Source organism: Lacerta agilis, chromosome 4 (genome assembly GCF_009819535.1).
Source record: "Lacerta agilis isolate rLacAgi1 chromosome 4, rLacAgi1.pri, whole genome shotgun sequence".
NCBI classification, from domain to species: domain Eukaryota; kingdom Metazoa; phylum Chordata; class Lepidosauria; order Squamata; family Lacertidae; genus Lacerta; species Lacerta agilis.
The window spans coordinates 71,566,672-71,584,046 of NC_046315.1; the positions used below are offsets into that span (position 1 = coordinate 71,566,672).

Genomic DNA, 17,375 nt, shown 5'->3' on the forward strand with positions numbered 1-17,375 from the left:
CAAACAAAAAACAATCACAGGGGGAAGGGGGGGATTATGGATTCATGATGTTACAGGCACTAGCCAATCAGCACTGTACACAACCAGTTTCTGCTGCAAAACTGAGAAACTGGTTTATTTTCAGCTCAGTTCTGGAATGAATATTATACGTCTGAACAAAAGTCCGGAAGGCATTTCCACAGCAACCCTACTTACTGCTCCAATTTTGCCTGTCGGTAATTCTCTGAGGGAGAGAAATTAGAACTCCGTCAGGCCCTTCCAACAACCAAATAATATCGTAGGTAGAACTGTATGGAGATTTGTGACAAATAAGTATACAAGTAGCTCATTCACACATGCCACATTCAGCAAGTACTATATAGATGGTTCTCTATGGTGTCTAGTATCTTCAAAATGAGTAGAATAAATTTATGTGAAAGTGGATAAATTATATTCACCAGGAGGCTACTATGATTTCAAAGCAGAAATGGTGCAAGTAGCATTCTTATTTATATGTATGCATCTGTTTGATCAGTCCACTAACTTATTAGTTTACAGAAGACCTCCTTGGCACCAAATACATAGTGAAAGGTGTCAATCACAAATGCAGTCAGACCTGCACACACTCTACCATCAAGGAGGTCTGACTGTGACTCATAAGAAACCCGTAACCAATACAAAATGAACAACAACGAAAAGGAAGTGAAGAACTGTTTCTAAAAATATCATAAAACATAAGAATTTCCTATTTACATGACAATTGCTTCAGTTAAAAATGCTACAAATGCCATTGATTTGGGTCCATATAAAAATAGCCTTGTTTACATATTTTCATGTGCATATCTCTTCTCTGATGCAATATTCTGAGCTGAATGAAAATGATCAAAGTGTCCACTTAATTCTTTTTCTCTTCCTCTGGTTTTTCACCCTCATCGCCTGACAGTGTACCACTTCCATATTTCTTCACTTTTGTCTCCACTTTTACAAGTCTCTGCTTGACTTTGGCTTGAGACGCAATGTACTCTCCGTGGAGTCTAGCGAACCTGGTCTGGAGAATGTCTAGGGCAGCTTCCAGCTTTTCTATTTTCTCCTCCAGGTCTTTGGGATCTGCTCCTGCTTTAGCTGCTTCCTCATCAATCAAATTGTCTTTCATCAAAATCTGCCGTCCTTTTTCTTCTAGTGCCTTTTTGGCGTCCGGGTACTCAGTAAGAGCTTCCATGAGGTCATCTTTAGATAAGCAGAACAGGTCAGAATAGCCTATGCTCCTGATGTTGGCTGTCCTCCTGTTGCCAGATTTGCTGCCTTTGATATTTAAGATGCTGATTTCTCCAAAGTAGCTGCCATCACTTAGGACCACAAACTGGGTCACACCATCATCAGCCACGACAGCCAGCTTCCCTTCTTTAATAATATACATGTCCCTTCCGATATCCCCTTTCTTGCAGATATAATCTCCAGGGCTGAAGACAGTGGGTCTTAGCTTCAACACCAGCTCAATAAGGAGTCCAGCTTCACAGTCTTGGAAGATGCGGACCTTCCTTAGCGTGTCTAAGTGGACATTGATGGCAATTTCAGCCTTCAGTTTATCAGGGAGGTACTTCAGAACTTCTTTCTCTTCCACCGTTTTCTTATTGGTCCACAGGTAATCAAACCATTTAATAACCCTGTTTTCCAAGTCTTTGGTGACTTTTCGGAACTGCAAGTACTGTTTGATAGAATCAACCTTTGCCTGGAACTCTGCCCTAGAGGCATTCATGTTAGAGATCATAGAGCCTACGTTACCGACAATGGTAGCAAAGATGAGCACACCAACCAGGAAGTCCATGACCACAAATAGATACTCTCCATCTTTCACAGGAGGTGGAGTCTCGCCAATGGTTGTCAATGTCAATGTTGACCAATATAAACTGTAAATGTATTTCCTGGACAGACGTCCATGTTCCGGATGGGATATATTGGGATAGACCCAGGTGTCTGTTCCAAATCCAATCTGCTTGGAAATAGCAAAAAATATGCATGCATTCCAGTGGATAATGATAAGAATGTACAAGACAAGGTTCCCAATTCGAAACATGTTTGGGTAGTTTGTTCTCGTTTCTGTACGGTCAAAAAACTCAAACAGCCTAGCAATTCTCAGCAGCCGATTAAAGCGCAGCTCAGGATAGTTAATCCCAAATTTTAAATAGCCCAGGTCTGTTGGGACAAGAGAGAGCAAGTCCAGCTTGAACTGCAGTGTGGATTGATAATTCAGTCTTAATTTTTTTTCATCGCGAACCAGTAGTCCTTGTTCCAGGAAACCTGAAAAAGCAAAAGAACAGAGAAGGCAAGAGATTGCTTAAGCAGAACTGTCAACCCCGGAAAGCTGCTCATGGGTTTTCAAATATATTTATTTTCAATATTTTAACTGTTTTGTGACCATCTATAGCAAAATATTGTTTTGCCATCAATATTTATAGAAATAAATAAAATACAGTTGTACCTCGGCTCCTGAACGCCTTGGGAGTCGAATGTTCCGGCTCCTGAACAACCGAAAACCGGAAGTGAATGTTCCGGTTTTCAAATGTTCTTTTGGAAGCCAAACGTCTGACAGGGCTTCGTGGCTTCCGATTGGCTGCAGGAACTTCCTGCAGCCAATCAGAAGCCGCACTTTGGAAGTCAAACGTTTCGGAAGTCGAACAGACTTCCGGAATGGATTCTGTTCAACTTCTGAGGTACGACCAGGCATTGCCACACTCAATTCATTTATTAAATTTCTATCCTGCTCTTCTTCCCCAAAGAGCCCAGGGTGGGAAACACAAAAATGGTAAGACATGACATTACGCATCTTATATAGTGCTCATCTTAACATCAGCGGGCAGAATCCAACATTGCATGAGCAGATTTCTGCTCACCCAACAGAACTTCACCTTTCTCTCCTACCCACTGCCTTCCTTTGCACCCCTAAAATCTGAAGGGTCCCTCAGCCATACAGAGCAGGTTTTGAGAGTGCACAGGGTGGGGTGGGGGGCTGCAGCAGGATGCTGAAGTCCTTTCTGCTCACACATAGGCTTCATTTTGGCAGTAAAAGCAAAGCAACGGTTCTTGATTTGCCCAAAATGACAAAAATAAACAACAAGCAGAACTGGGAACATAACTGAGGCGAAGCCAACATGAATCCCACCCCCCTAATTTAACTGAGTCCAGATTCACACAGACAGACAGAGGCATGGAATATGCTGCTATTCATAGTGTGATTCAGTGGTTGGAAACTGCTCAAACAACTCACCTGTTCTGAACCTGACTAATGTGTCCAGGATGTAGATGACATCAGAGGAATAGTCCAAGATCAGCCAAAGTGTAATGTTTTCCAGTTGAAGCTCATCGAAACAGGCTCTAAAAAAACAGAAAGGAATGGAAGATTTGCTTATAATAATTTATAATAATAATAATAATTTATTATTTATACCCCCCCCAGCCACTCTGGGCGGCTTCCAACACAATATTAAAATACAATAACTCATCAGATATTAAAAGCTTCCCTAAGCTTAGAGCTAACAACCAGCTGAAGGCAGGTTGCACTGGGGGAGAGGAAACCACACGTTCAACTTTACGTTAAAACATCGCCTGCTTTCATCTCCCATATATATTCCGAGGTTGTAATTCTCCCTGTGTTTATCTTCCTGATACTGGTAAGGAAAGTGGAGAGCAGAAATCAATTTAGTGGAACTGCACTGAGCAAATAATCCAAGAAAAACTATGCAAGGGGTCGCAGCCTATTCAAAATATAATTCACGATCTGCGAACTGCAGGTCTACTCAGCCCACCAGATGGCGGTGACAGGTTGTTACAAGTGGCAAGAGATTGAGGGTGGGGTGGGGAGGGGAGGGTGGTAGTTCCTGCTTCAGAAAGAGCTGCGTATAGATGAAAGCATAGAATTGTAGGGCTAATAGAAACCACTTGAATAGATTTGCTGATAGACAGGCAGATAGCTGGTTCTAATGAGCAAGAGATAGATCTAGGCCGGCATTCCAGATTTCAGAGCAAGTTGAAAGTGAATGGCACGCAAAAAAAGAGAGAGAAATATTAATAAAACATGAATATATTTTAAATTAGCCTGAAAGGTTATATTAAGCAAAACAAGGTTGTAGCATCTTGCATTAAACTGAGAGGAAACGAGGCAGAAATGAGCTACAGTGACATTCAAAGCAAGCTAGGTAGGCATATGATTTCATATATAGTCAGCAGATTTGAAAACTGCTACCATTTCGATCTGCACAACTGTCTCAGAAGAACGCCAATAAATAAATAAATAAATAAATAAGCACTTTAAAAATGATAATGTGGGGGGGGGGAACCAAACACCAGGACAAGAGTAGGAAAAGGGAAATCAACCAATGTTGCATTCAGATACAAATATTTGCTGCGTTGTTGTTTTTTTAGGTGTAAAGACAAAGGGCCAAAACAGGCAACGACAACAGAAGTACCCACCAACGAATAATCCTCACCTACACACTATCAAACACCAGTTATAGAATACGGGTGTTGCAATGATTGTCAACCACCTATAGTACAGATCGCTTGAAGGGTCCATCACAAAGACATCTTTCTTCTTCCTGAAAAGAAGGGGGAAAGGGGGGTTATTGTTTTGTTGTTTTTTGTTGTAATGCTTTACTTGTTGTTGTTGTTCTAACTTGTATTTTATCTGGGAACCGCCCTGAGATATTGCGATGGGGGGGGTGGTGGTATATAATTTAATAAATAAAATAATTGCAATAAGAACATGCAGATGTGAGCACATGAAATTCCATTGATCACAGGCGTTTCTCGTGTCCCAGAGAGAGCCCGCTTCCAGTACGCTGGAGGCTGCAATTTGTATAGGAATACACTATAGCAGGGGTCAGCAAACCTTTTCAGCAGGGGGCCAGTCCACTTTCTCTCAGACCTTGTGGGGGGGCCAGAGTATTTTTTTGGGGGGGAGGGGGAGAACAAATTTCTATGCCCCACAAATAACTCAGAGTTGCATTTTAAATAAAAGGACACATTCTACTCATGTAAAAACACGCTGATTCCCGGACCATCGGTGGGCCGGATTGAGAAGGCGATTGGGCCGGATCCGGGCCCCAGGCCTTAGTTTGCCTACCCATGCACTATAGCCAGCATTGGCCCATCTGGTATGGCCCAACATGGCACCCACATATACATTTATAAATTGGAATCCGCAAGTTTATCTTAGGGTCGCCATATTTCAAGAGGTACAAAATCCGGACACAAACAGTTGTTGAGTTTGTTTCAGGGTAATCACCCGATAGCTCAGCCACCGAGCCTGAGTCGCCCATGCCAGATCCCAGGCCAACCCCGCCAGAGCCAGAGCCAGAGCCAGAACCAGAACCAGACCCAGACCCAGACCCAGAACCGCCCATGCACAATTTATTATTAGTCTTATTTAAGCCCCAAATCCAGGACATTTGCTTTAAAATGTAAAATTTCTCCCTGGGTGGTCATGTAGGACCCCCCCAAAAGAGGACATGCCTGGGAATTCTCAGATGTATAACTGATCCTACCATCAGTCGGTGCTTGTCATCGGCTAAAGTGGTCTCATCCTGTGCTTAAATTGAGGATGCTTCATTCACAGCATCTTGAGGCTTGAACTGAACAGGGTATCGAACAGATGGCCCATACAGATGTGAAAGACTTTGCTCACCAAACCATCAGTATTACATTTACAACCTTGCCAGTAAATGCAGAACAGGGCAAAAGCTAGACATCTTGTTTTTAACCAGCTTTCACTACCTGCACAATCACTACTATTACAGTACGGCAGCAGGTACTATTACTACAGGTTTACAGCACGCAAAGTACACAGTTACCACTATTGTTGCTTCGTTGTTTTTCCCCAGCAGTAACGTAGTTGAGATGCATCTTTGCAACACACTTCTTGGAATCAATTATCTACTTTGCCTTTTGAGCATTCTATTTCTTTCAAGCCTTCCTTGGCATGGTGTTGCAAGGAAGTTGATCCTCATCAGTGGGCACAAGCTTAGGTAGTGACCCGAAGCGCAAATCCCATGGCCATGTCTGAGTAAACCTGCGTAGGATTGAACTGCAAGGCTGCCATGCTAGGCACGCTTCCTTCCAAGGAAGTCTTGTTGAAGTCAGTGGGATTCATTTATCTCCAAGAATGCATGCACAGCCTTTAGGTTTAGTGGCTATATGAATGGCGCCCAATCTGTTCATGCTAACAGTACACATGACCTTAGTATTGGAAGCCTCAGCTATCAGCCTGGTTTTTTCCATGCTGGCACATCAGTGGCATGGTGTGCCAAATCCTCCGGCCACTGTGGCCAGTTGTGTGCAAGAAATTCAAAGGGTGGGGTTAGCAGGAGCTTCCTTCCTGTAGTACAGCCTTTGCCAACCTGGTACCCACCCGGCTGGGGAGGATGGGAGTTGTAGTCCAATTCATTTGGAGTGCGGCAGCCTACCAAAGACTGCTGCAATACATTCCTCTCTCATCCACACAGCTTGTTTTGCTGCCCTAACTGGCCAATGTGCCAAGGAACCAGCAAGTGGGGAGAGGATGGAAAGTGGGGTCAACACTTTCTTAAAATGCTCTAAGGGGACAACCAGAAAACACAGGCTTTGCCAAGCCTGGTTTGCATATCCTTTATAAGTTTACACTTCGGAGGCCAGTGCTGTTATTTTCTGTTTTAAAAGGTGTGTGGCCATGTGGACGGAGTCAGTCACAGGAGTTCTGCACTAACACTCAGAGCTGCAAGCCTTTATTCAGGAAAGCAACATGGTGAGGAAAATGCACAGGGGACCAGCTCACACCATGCTGCTGTCACCTGTAAAAGGAGCTCTCGGCACCAAATGATGGCTGCGATGTTTCTGCATAGGTGCCAGAGTTATCCCATGTTTGTGCAATATGTTCTGGGAGAGGTGGCCCTAATTCTTCGTAAGTTGCGGAAGGTTCCCTGAGTGGCTGCAGCATTCTAGAATGGGCCGTTTGAATATTCCAGAGCCAAAGCCGATTGTAGGTTTTCACACGACAATCACTCAAGAGCTAAACGACTCAGGAGCAGTTAGTTGATTATACCATTCAATTCTGTACAGAGCAGGAAGTGTGTTGTAAAGATACAGTCCTCCTAATACTTACTCTTCTTCCTTCTTTTTATCATCTTTTTTGTCATCCTTTTTCTCCTCTTTCTTTTCCTCCTTTTTCTCCTCTTTCTTTTCCTCCTTTTTCTCCTCCTTAACATCTTTCTTTTCTTCCTTCTTTCTGCATAACACAGTGTGCAATGAACTTAGAAAAACATGGTTGGCTCATCAGCAGCTGGAGAGCTAGCAAGCAGGGAGCAGATTCAGGAAGACTAGAGGAGGCCAGACTAAAGTTTACCCAAATGGCTACTTGAATGGTTTAATACAAAATATTGTGCACATCACAATAGCTGGTGAATATCAGGAATGCAACACCACACACACACACACACACACACACACACACACACACAGAAAATGTGGCTGATTTTGAAAAGAGCTTAGTACACACTTTATACATTTGCCAGCAATAAATCTTTCACACAACAGCCCAGAATTTATCTATTTGGCCTAGTGTGCTAAGGAATCATTCTGACAATGTTCTTTGGGGTGGGGTGGGGAAATAAAGTCTGATGAAGTATAAGAAATCTCTATAGAGAGTTTGTGTCAAGTTGTCCCTCTGCACCATTACCTGTCCTAGATAGTACGTGCTGCTGTTTCTTTCTTCAGAGCGGCTGTAAGACTCCTATCATTAAACCAAGAATGCCTGCCCAGCTGAAATGAATAGTGCCTGAAGATTGTTCCCTGCCCAATCTACAGGTACTTCTCTGACAATTATGAAGCCATATGTGGGATATTTAACATGCAGTCAAACCAACATTTCATGTTTCGCTAGATAGGCACATGATAGGAGCTGAAGCTCACAGAGTCTTCCTGTAAGTTTGCTAGAGAGGACTCCGTGAGAGACCCATTTGCTGTGCCCTGACAGGGGGAAGGTGTAGCGATATATTCTCCTCCCTGCCTGGGCACATTCTCTTCCTCTCTTCTGTGACATCTGCTAAACCCGAGCTCCATGCTCAGACTCCCTTTTAAGCTGGACTTTGTAACTGATAAACCACCTGTTATTCTGCAACACACATTCTGAGCGAGTAAACGTTATTTTTAACCTTTTACAAGACTATTTTGTATGTGATTGAGGAGAAATACCAGGAAAATCCAGTCTGCCTTAAAGCATCCTGGATTACTCAAACTGAAAGCCACAATATTAAACAGGAGAGTGATGGTGAAAGAGAGGCTTAGGCCTGGCACAAACATCACAATAAGCTGCAGTTTGTTTTAAACCAGGCTTACCCGTGGAAGTACCTTCCCACCGCCAGATGGGTTCATTGTCTGCCCCACGCAGCTCAACCAAGACACAGGATTGCTTGTCATGTTGTCCAAACCAAGGCTATTGTTCGTTTCAAACAATGCTTGAGCGATAAGCCATAAATAAACTATGGTTTGTCCTTGATGTGTTTCTGGCTTGTCTCTTGCGCTTTGTTTGTTCCTCCTCTAAGTTGTGCACTGGTGAAACAAACTACAGAGCAGCTGACTTGCCATCCATTACATCCAAACCAATACTGATGGTTTGCTTCTCCTTGGTTCCAGATCATGGTTTGTTTGGAGAGAAGCAAACTACGAGCCCAGGTTTGGCTGTAATACCAAGCCAAGTGGCTTGTTTTCCCACACAACTAAGAAATGAGTGAAATGAGGAGTGTGAAGAAGAGTTTGAAGAAGAAGAGTTTGGATTTGATATCCCGCTTTATCACTACCCAAAGGAGTCTGAAAGTGGCAAACATTCTCCTTTCCCCTCCTCCCCCACAACAAACACTCTGTGAGGTGAGTGGGGCTGAGAGACTTCAGAGAAGTATTACTAGCCCAAGGTCACCCAGCAGCTGCATGTGGAGGAGCAGAGATGCAAATCTGGTTCCCCAGATTACGAGTCTACCGCTCTTAACCACTACACCACACTGGCTCTCAGTGACACCAAATGCACAGCTCACACATCAGCCAGTTTGCTTACATGTGGTGTGAGTCCAGTGTTATGTCAAAACACAGCCCACTTAAAAGAACTGATAGATTTTATCTATAAATTTACATGGGAAAAGCTCCGCAAAATCAGCCAGAAGACTACGATTCAAAGTAAGACTATAAATACAAGGGCATGGGGTTCCCCCCTCCCCAAAAAATACTATTGTGTGGAAATTCCCAACTAGCAGCATCACTAACCAGAAGGAAAGGGATAGGTTATCATCTACAAGGAAGAGATTTTGCACAAAAGCATGGCAGCTGAAATAAGGGTTTAAAAAGAGGGGGGTGGGAGGACAATTGATCTACAGTTGTGAGGAGCATGTTTTGCAGCAGTGGGGAGGGACTAGGCAAGGCACAGATCATCTACGTACTTACTCTTCATTGGTGTTGTTGGAGTAGTTGATGTTAAATCTGGCCAGAGCCCATTGACTACAGTGAGTTAAAATTAACAAGTAAATGCATGGATGAATAAAAGAGCAATGCAGAAAGCAGCATTTAATACATTGGTCACTGTGTGCATCTATCCTTACCTCCATCATTCATTGCACTGTTAGGCCTTCCCAGATTCTGACAAGATTAAGGAGGTCAACTTTGACCGCAGCACTAAGCTCCTTTGCGTAACTATCCAGGGCACCGGTCACCCATGTTCACGTGCAGCTCACACACGTTTGTGGCCATGCCTGGTGCCTGAAGCACTTTAGCCTGGTCTCAGGCGTCCTAATGCTCAACAGTGGAGGATCCAGCTATTTATAGCACCCATTTGGCCGCGACTCTTAAGTGTTCCTCAAGCCATTCCAGTCATCCTCGCAGGAGCATTGCCAAGACTGGCTTGGCAGAAAACAGACATATTTACTGCTGCTGCAAACACCACGACAGAGCAGAGACATGGCTGGAACACTGCAAATCTGGAACTTCGAAGGAAGGGGAATGTTATCTATTGGATAGCCCAGGTTCAACGCTTATCATTTGTGGAAGAGAGGAGCAGCACAGTAGCATCAGTGATGCACGCTTTTGATTCCCTGCCTGTGATAGGTGGAGACTCACAATTCTAAACTGAAGTGAACATATGAAGCCTGCAGTTAAGGAACACCCAGATTGGTCTCTGAAACCTTGTAATCAATAGTGAATAGTTCTAGATATACAGAACACAGACTACTGGGGTATCGCACCTTGGTTGGTAGAGCATGAGACTCTTAATCTCAGTGTCGTGAGTTCGAGCCCCACGCTGGGCAAAAGATTCCTGCATTGCAGGGGGCTTGACTGGACGGCCCTCATGGTCCCTTCCAACTCTACAATTCTAAGATTCTGTGCTCTCTTTTAATCATCCAGGGGCTACTACTTAAAATGGTTAAATATTGTCAACACAGAGAGCAAACGTTTTGAAATATCTCCTTGACTGAATAAGGTGTAGACATTCTACAAGCTCAGGGACCTGACAGACAGACAGCCCCGAGCACTTTCTTTGGTATCTACTGCACCAGGAATGTGACCTTCCAGATGCTGTTGGACTATAACTCCCATCATTCCTCACAATGGACCATACTAGCTGGGGCTGATGGGAGATGGAAGCCAATAGCATGGGGAGGGTCACAGACTCTGCATTCCTGTGTCACACAATTCAGCATTCTGACTTGGGACAACGCAGCTTCCTGTGCTGTGTCCTGTCTTCATTTTCTCCCCAGCAGCTTCCATTCTCTGCTCCCTCAATTCTACCAACGGTCAGGTCCCAGCCTCTATGCCCTCCCTTCCTTTCTCGCTTTCTACTCATTGTTTCCTGCCCAACAGTGTGAGCTTTTTGAAAAAACAAACAAAGAAATGAATGAATGAATCTTGGGTGTATGGTCAAAAATTATTTCATCTGCATTGTTATTCTCACTGCAGAAGTTTGGTTTCATTTGGCATCAAACAGGACTGGGGAACCTGTGGTCCTCCAGATATTGGTGAACTGCAAGTCCAATCAGTCCCAGCCAGCAGGGTCAAAGGGCAGGGATTATGGGAGTTGCTGCCAGCAGCATCTGCACGGTCACAGGTTCCTCAGCCCTGGTGTAAAATATGGATGGTTGAGTAAACATCTCTGTTTGCCATGCATTGCAGACCTTCCATATTTCAAAATGGGCAACCAAGTTCAGTCTGGAAGCCTAGGGCGGGAGTCATAGAAAGGATCCAGCCATAAATCTACATGACCAGGAGTATGACTGAATGGGTACATTCACCGAAAACTATTGATATAGACTTGTAGCCCTTATAAATGACATTAAAGCTACTGTAATGGCAAGACTTCCAATTAATTTTTGGGATTGTCTACAGCAGGGCTGAGGAAGCTCTGGTCCTCCAGGGGATGCTGGACTCCAACTCCCATCAGCCCCAGCCAGCATGGGCAGTGGTCAGGGATGATGGGAGTTGGAACCTAAAAACGTTTGGAGGGCCAAAGTTTCCCCATACAGTATTCAGTACTGCACTAAGCAATGCTTCCCCCCCCAAAAAAAAAAAAATCAGAGCCTCGTACCGGGAAGCTTCTGCCCAGCTTAGGGAAGGAGGCACAATGCTCTGGTAGAGTCTGAGAGCCCTCCCACCTCCTTCCCAAAACCCACCCAGCTCTGGAAAAGAGGCAGGAAGGCTGCAGGATCCTGTCAGGTGCCTTGTGCCTCCGTCCCAAAGCCCAGGAAGCTTCTGCCCTGCTTATGGAAGGAGGCACGATGTTCTGGTAGAATCCGAGAATCCTCCCTTGCATGTTGAGTACTGACACCTTTTTTCCTAGGATAAAAGCACTTGCACGAAGTATCCCTCTGCCACAGGCAGCATCATTCTTCCTCTGTAAACACAACAATCCAAGCAAATATCTTCCCACAGAAGCTGTATCTTCTTACTTTTTCAATCCATCTGCCTCATCGTAGTTCAGCTGGGTGTTGCTGTCTCTACTGGGAATGTCTTTGAGCTCTGGCCCTCGGATTCGCTCAAGAAAGGAATCTGGCCTTTGGTCTTCATGATGTAAGTTCCTCCTGGCCCAGGATCGCAGTGATAAGATGAACCACGATAACCTGAAAGGATGGAGGGAACAGGTAGGCAGTACGAACCAACCAGGGGAAAGTGAACAACTGTACAGGTATACTTCAAAAGGTTTCCTAAGATTAGCATTCCCTTGTAATTGTGTCATTGAAGGTCTGTTTGAAACTTTCACAAACTAAACACATGGTCAAAACAAAATAAAATAAAAAAATCCTTCCAGTAGCACCTTAGAGACCAACTAAGTTTGTTCTTGGTATGAGCTTTCGTGTGCATGCACACTTCTTCAGATACACTGAAATAGAAGTCACCAGACCCTTATATATAGTGAGAGAGTGGGGAGGGGTATTACTCAGAAGGGTGGTGGGAATGGGTGATTGGCTGATGGGTGTGGAAAACCTGTTGATGACTGTTAACGACTGCATGCAGAACCCATTTATCATTATTATTATTATTATTATTATTATTATTATTATTATTATTATTATTTTATACCCCTCCCATCTGGCTGGGTTTCCTTAGCCACTCTGTGAAGCTTGCAGCATATATTGAAACACAGTAAAACATCAGACATTAAAAACTTCCCAAAACAGGGAAGGCTCTCTGCCTGATTCCCTGTAAGTTCTCTTCTTGCAGTGAGGGAACCAGCAGAAGACCCTCAGAGGAGGACCTCAGTGTCCGGGCTGAGCGATGGGAGTGGAGACACTCCTTCAGGTATACTGGGCTGAAGCCATTTAGGGCTTTAAGGGTCAGCACCAACACCCCACTCCTTCCATTTTGATGTATTTCCATTTGATGAGGTGGATGTCTACACCACAATATAAAACCTCTTTACATTTCAGCAACTGCAATAAATATGTGCATAGGGGGGTATATGTATAATTTGTCACATCTAACCAGGCTATTCAAGTTATTATGGCACTGCAGCCAGAAAATCCTACATGATTTCTCCTTTTCCTAGGCAACAGAGATAATAAATAGCATTTGCTACCATTTCATGACACCCCAAAACATCTGCCCAAGGTGGCCTCCCCACTCTGGCTAAAAGTAGGGCTGTTCCTGCATGGCCCCATACTTAGCATGCTGTAAATGTGTGGCTGAACCTTGCACTATTGAAGTATTCATAGGATGGATTAAGTCCAAAGGAAGCCAACGAAAAACTTTCACACTCTGTGTTCTCCCCAGTACTAATGCAAACAAAGCTATTTTTTGCTAACATGGCTTTCTCCAACAACATTAACAAAACACTCTCCTTCACATAACCTAAAACTGCCTACATGATAAGTAACAATTCTTTGTCAAAGTTGCACAGTGAACATTTTGCTTTCGTCCAAATTATATTCTGCAGAAAGAAAGAAAAACACACACACACACACCCTGTGGCGATAAAAGGGAACCGACCCAGCATTTTTGTGCCAATATTTGCAAAGCTGGATGCTTTCCCATATGTCAGACACACAATCAACAAAACATTGAAGAGAACGTAACATTTTGCAAGGACATAGTGCTGCTCCACACAGCCTCATTTTAGCTGGTGCTGAGGCAAGCCCCATGGTGGCTTTGAGACCTCTCAGAAGATTGGGGTTCCCCACCACCTCCCATGAAAACTGTTGAAGTGGGAGATATGCCAAATAAAAAATGTGGCCTCTGATAGAAAATTAGAAAATTTTTCACCTAGATTTCACTCTCAATTTTACATTCTCTCAAGGAACTAAAAAGGACATGCTTTGAATACCACCTTAATCACCCAATGCAGCATGCCCCAAATACTAATCAGGGGTGCCAACTTGAATAAAATATTGGGAGGGGAAGCTAAGCATAGTCAGTCATAGGATGCAGTGCACACACACCATTTGAATGGCAATGCCCATCAACTTTGGGGTGGCCTGGCCCACTCAAATATTTAAGGGTGGGGGCTAAGACCCATTGGCCCCTACGAGTTGGCTCCTATGATCCTAATAGTTCAGGTGGTGATCGATTTATCATCCATTTCTTTTATAATAGCTTGGTATGAACAAAAATTTGTTTCTTAGGCATTTTCACTGGCCAGCCCCGCCCTGCCCCTTTGCTTCCAGTGCAAGATCCCATTAACCCCTTGCAAGGTCACTGCCATGCCATCTCCCAAACGTAGCTTACCTAGCCATCGCTCCGCTGCCTGCGAACGAGCTTCTTCGAGATTCAGGCAGGCCGCCCGTCTCCATGGAAATGACTCTGTGCAGTTCGGGAGACGTGCCCTCTTCACACAGCGAGCGGGTCCTTGAGAATCAAAGAGTAAAACCCGAAAGAACAACACATTTAGCACACCATTTGATGTGCACTTGCTATTCCTCGAGCTCTCCCAATTAGGCAACAACCGTGGAGGAACATGCATTCCTTCCGAAGTCACAAGTGCTATTACTGTCACGGGTGACGTTATGAAAAACGCAGCGCATTAATAATCTTCTGCCTCAGTTCCGCATCGCTTGATGTCCACAAGAATTTGGCCAGACGGAACTTACTGACAGATGCATTGTCTTCACATCTATTAGATTTTCTGCCAGACCCCCATCCTAGACGTACAAGGCATAAAACAATAGGTGAGCCGGGGGGGGGGGTTGTAGACCCCCAGTCAGAATCAAAGCCCACATGCTATAAAAAAAATCAACAGATACTAAAATCCATTCTGAGATGAGGGTAGAGGAGGAAATCCATTATATGGCTCAGAATGCAAACCTGAAACCCACTTACCGTATTTTTCGCTCCCTAAGACACACTTTTTTCCTCCTAAAAAGTAAGGGGAAATATCTGTGCGTCTTATGGAGCGAATGGTGGTCCCTGGAGCTAAATTGCCCAGGGGCCAAAAGAGGATCATGGTTTTTATTTTACTAAGAGAAAAGGGGGTGTTGAAAGGACCCGCTCAGCAGCTGATCAGCAAGAGATGGGGAGAGAGATAAGAGTCCCGGCTCCCTTTCAGCCCCGCCCTCCATTGTTGAATGCTGCAAAACTTTTAGCTGATCCTCAAAAAAACAACCCAGGGCTTTTAGAGGAGGAAAACCAGAAAAATATATATTTTTTTCTTGTTTCCTCCTCTAAAAATGAGGTGCGCCCTATGGTCCGGTGCGCCCTATGGAGCGAAAAATACGGTATCTGGGAGTCAGTCCCATTGAATCCAATATTTCTGATCAGCCATGGTTAGGATTGCACTGTTAAGGCTACAGTTCGACACTTACTTAGAGGGGGTAGAATGCATCCTATGGACTTAAATGGGGCTTATTTCTGGGTAGACCTGCATAGGAGTGCATGACGAGATAATTTAGTGGGCTGGCATTTGTATTTATGATCTGACGTAGCCATTTCTGGGCCCAGGCACAGTGAGGCTGTGGTAGGGTGTGCAGAGAGCAAATGAAGACCAGGAGACATCTTCTCATGACCAAGTGGGCAGTGTGTGGGGGAGGGGACTCAGACTTTTTCTGAGAAGCAGGCAATGGCCTCAAGGGCATTATTGTACCCATAGGCACCATGTTGGCGACTCTTGTAAACCATATTCCCATAATGTTTGGGTTTCAGGTTGTGCTTTAATTGGGAGTCAGGCTATGCTGAAAGATACAGAACCTAGTTTACCTGGTAAATCCATTTTCAAGCTTATCATCAGGGTCATCGTTGATACTCTTCAGAGACAGCCTATGGATCGCAGGACAGGAGTGATAGGTATCAACTTTAGCCATTTTGCTTTACATATCAGCCTCCCAACCGTACCTGAAGTACACAAAAAATGCATTGTGAATCCTGCATTACAGAGAAGAGACTTTAAAGTTCTTTTTTTAAAAAAAAATCAACAGAATAAAAAGACCAAAAGGAGACGGGGAACTTATGCAGAGAAATCATAGCATTGTTTTTCTCAGAAGTCATTCCCAAAGTTCAAAGGGACTTTGCTCCCTAACATTTAGGACAGCCGCCTCAGCAAACTAGAAGTGACATTAATCATACCATTACATATCCATGCATGTTTCTTTTTATCATTCACCTAGTTATTGGCTCTTCAATAGGCCTATCGCACAGAACACAGGCAAACAACCCGGTGTCCTCCAGATATTGTTGGACTGCATCTCCTGGTGTTGCTGGACCACGGCCCCAGTCAACAATCAGGGATGATGGGAGGTATAATCCACATCTGTAATCTACATCTGGGGGGGTCACCACACTGGCTACCCCTAGAATGTTCAACACAAGTGAATAAAGGTGGCATCAAGGAGGACAGAAGGTAGATCTCTGAGTGATTTGCAAGGATTATAACTTCCAACCATTTAATAGTAGCAACAACAAAAATTAGGGTGGCTGGGTGCAAAAGAAGGTAGGGCTCCTAGACTTTTAATAGTTGTATAAAAGAGGGAATTTCATCCTTTGTTAAAGATGCAAGAGCCCTGGCCACTTTTGCACCTGGCTCCCAAACAAGAAGACTGAGATTAAGAAAACAGGCAGAAGGCAGAGAACTAGGAGCGAATGTCTCAAATGTACGGTGAAGATTTTACCCTATAAGTCCACCACTCTTTGGTCCTATTCGAACCAATGAGACTTGTGTCACATGAAGAATTTGTCCCATTTATTTCTACGGGACCGAAGCAAGAGCCTTCAACCTGCACAAATTAATGTGTTTTATTTATTTAAAATGTTATGTTCCACATCTCTGAAGAAAATAAATAATAACTCAGAAGAACACAAAACGCAATTCTAAACCAGCAATGTAATATTAACGTTACTCAGTAACAAGAGAGAAACAGCCACAAGAAATGAAAGAAAGAGCAATTTTGTCAACCAAAACCCTGTTGGAAGAGGCTTGTGCTCCTCCCAGAAACCATCAGAAGAGTATCTTCCCACACCTCTGCAGAAAGAGAATTCCACAAACATGGCCATCACTATCCAAACACATCACAAAGATGGCAACAGTGATCTTGCCTGCTGAGTGGGCTCAGATGTGGAGAGGCAGTCAGGAAGGTATGAAGGTCCCAAGCTATGCATGGCTTCAAAGCATTAAAAAAAATACTTCGATATAGACCAGTGGTGGGGAACCTCCAGCCTTTGGGCCTAACTGGTCCTACTGGACCTTGCAGTTTGGTCCACCAGCAGGCTGGACTTCATATATATATGATGTCGTTGATGGCTTAACCCTTAAAACTGTGGCCTAAAGCAGTAAGAATCAGGAGCATACCCTGGTATTTCCTTTGCAGCCAAAGGCCAACATTTTTCAAAATTAGGCAAAGCAGAGCAACAAAAAAAGGCCGTGCTTATAAAGAATTGGGAGCACATTTAGAGCGAACTGCCAATTCCTTCTC

At 44.0% G+C, this 17,375-nt stretch overlaps 1 protein-coding gene across 1 annotated transcript; it reads right to left on the bottom strand.

The window, feature by feature from the left end:
• Positions 1-241: 241 nt before the first annotated feature.
• CNGA3 (cyclic nucleotide gated channel subunit alpha 3) lies at positions 242-15,795 on the bottom strand. The gene is made up of 8 exons (XM_033147538.1): positions 15,667-15,795; positions 14,203-14,322; positions 11,931-12,101; positions 9,439-9,492; positions 7,112-7,234; positions 4,464-4,571; positions 3,245-3,351; positions 242-2,277 (listed from the first exon to the last, which is right to left on the bottom strand). Exons 1-8 carry the CDS (start codon positions 15,768-15,770, stop codon positions 875-877), a joined length of 2,190 nt encoding a protein of 729 aa, XP_033003429.1. The 5' UTR covers positions 15,771-15,795; the 3' UTR covers positions 242-874.
• Positions 15,796-17,375: the final 1,580 nt, after the last annotated feature.

What these genes read in the sequence shown, in the direction of transcription:
- CNGA3 (XM_033147538.1), bottom strand. Translation starts at nt 15,770, where the DNA reads ATGGCTAAAGTTGATACCTATCACTCCTGTCCTGCGATCCATAGGCTG. An exon ending in TGGTGTTTGATAGTGTGTAG is followed by an intron (nt 3,352 to 4,463) that starts GTGAGGATTATT and finishes CTGTTTTTTTAG; the next exon opens with AGCCTGTTTCGATGAGCTTC. An exon ending in ATTAGTCAGGTTCAGAACAG is followed by an intron (nt 2,278 to 3,244) that starts GTGAGTTGTTTG and finishes TTGCTTTTTCAG; the next exon opens with GTTTCCTGGAACAAGGACTA.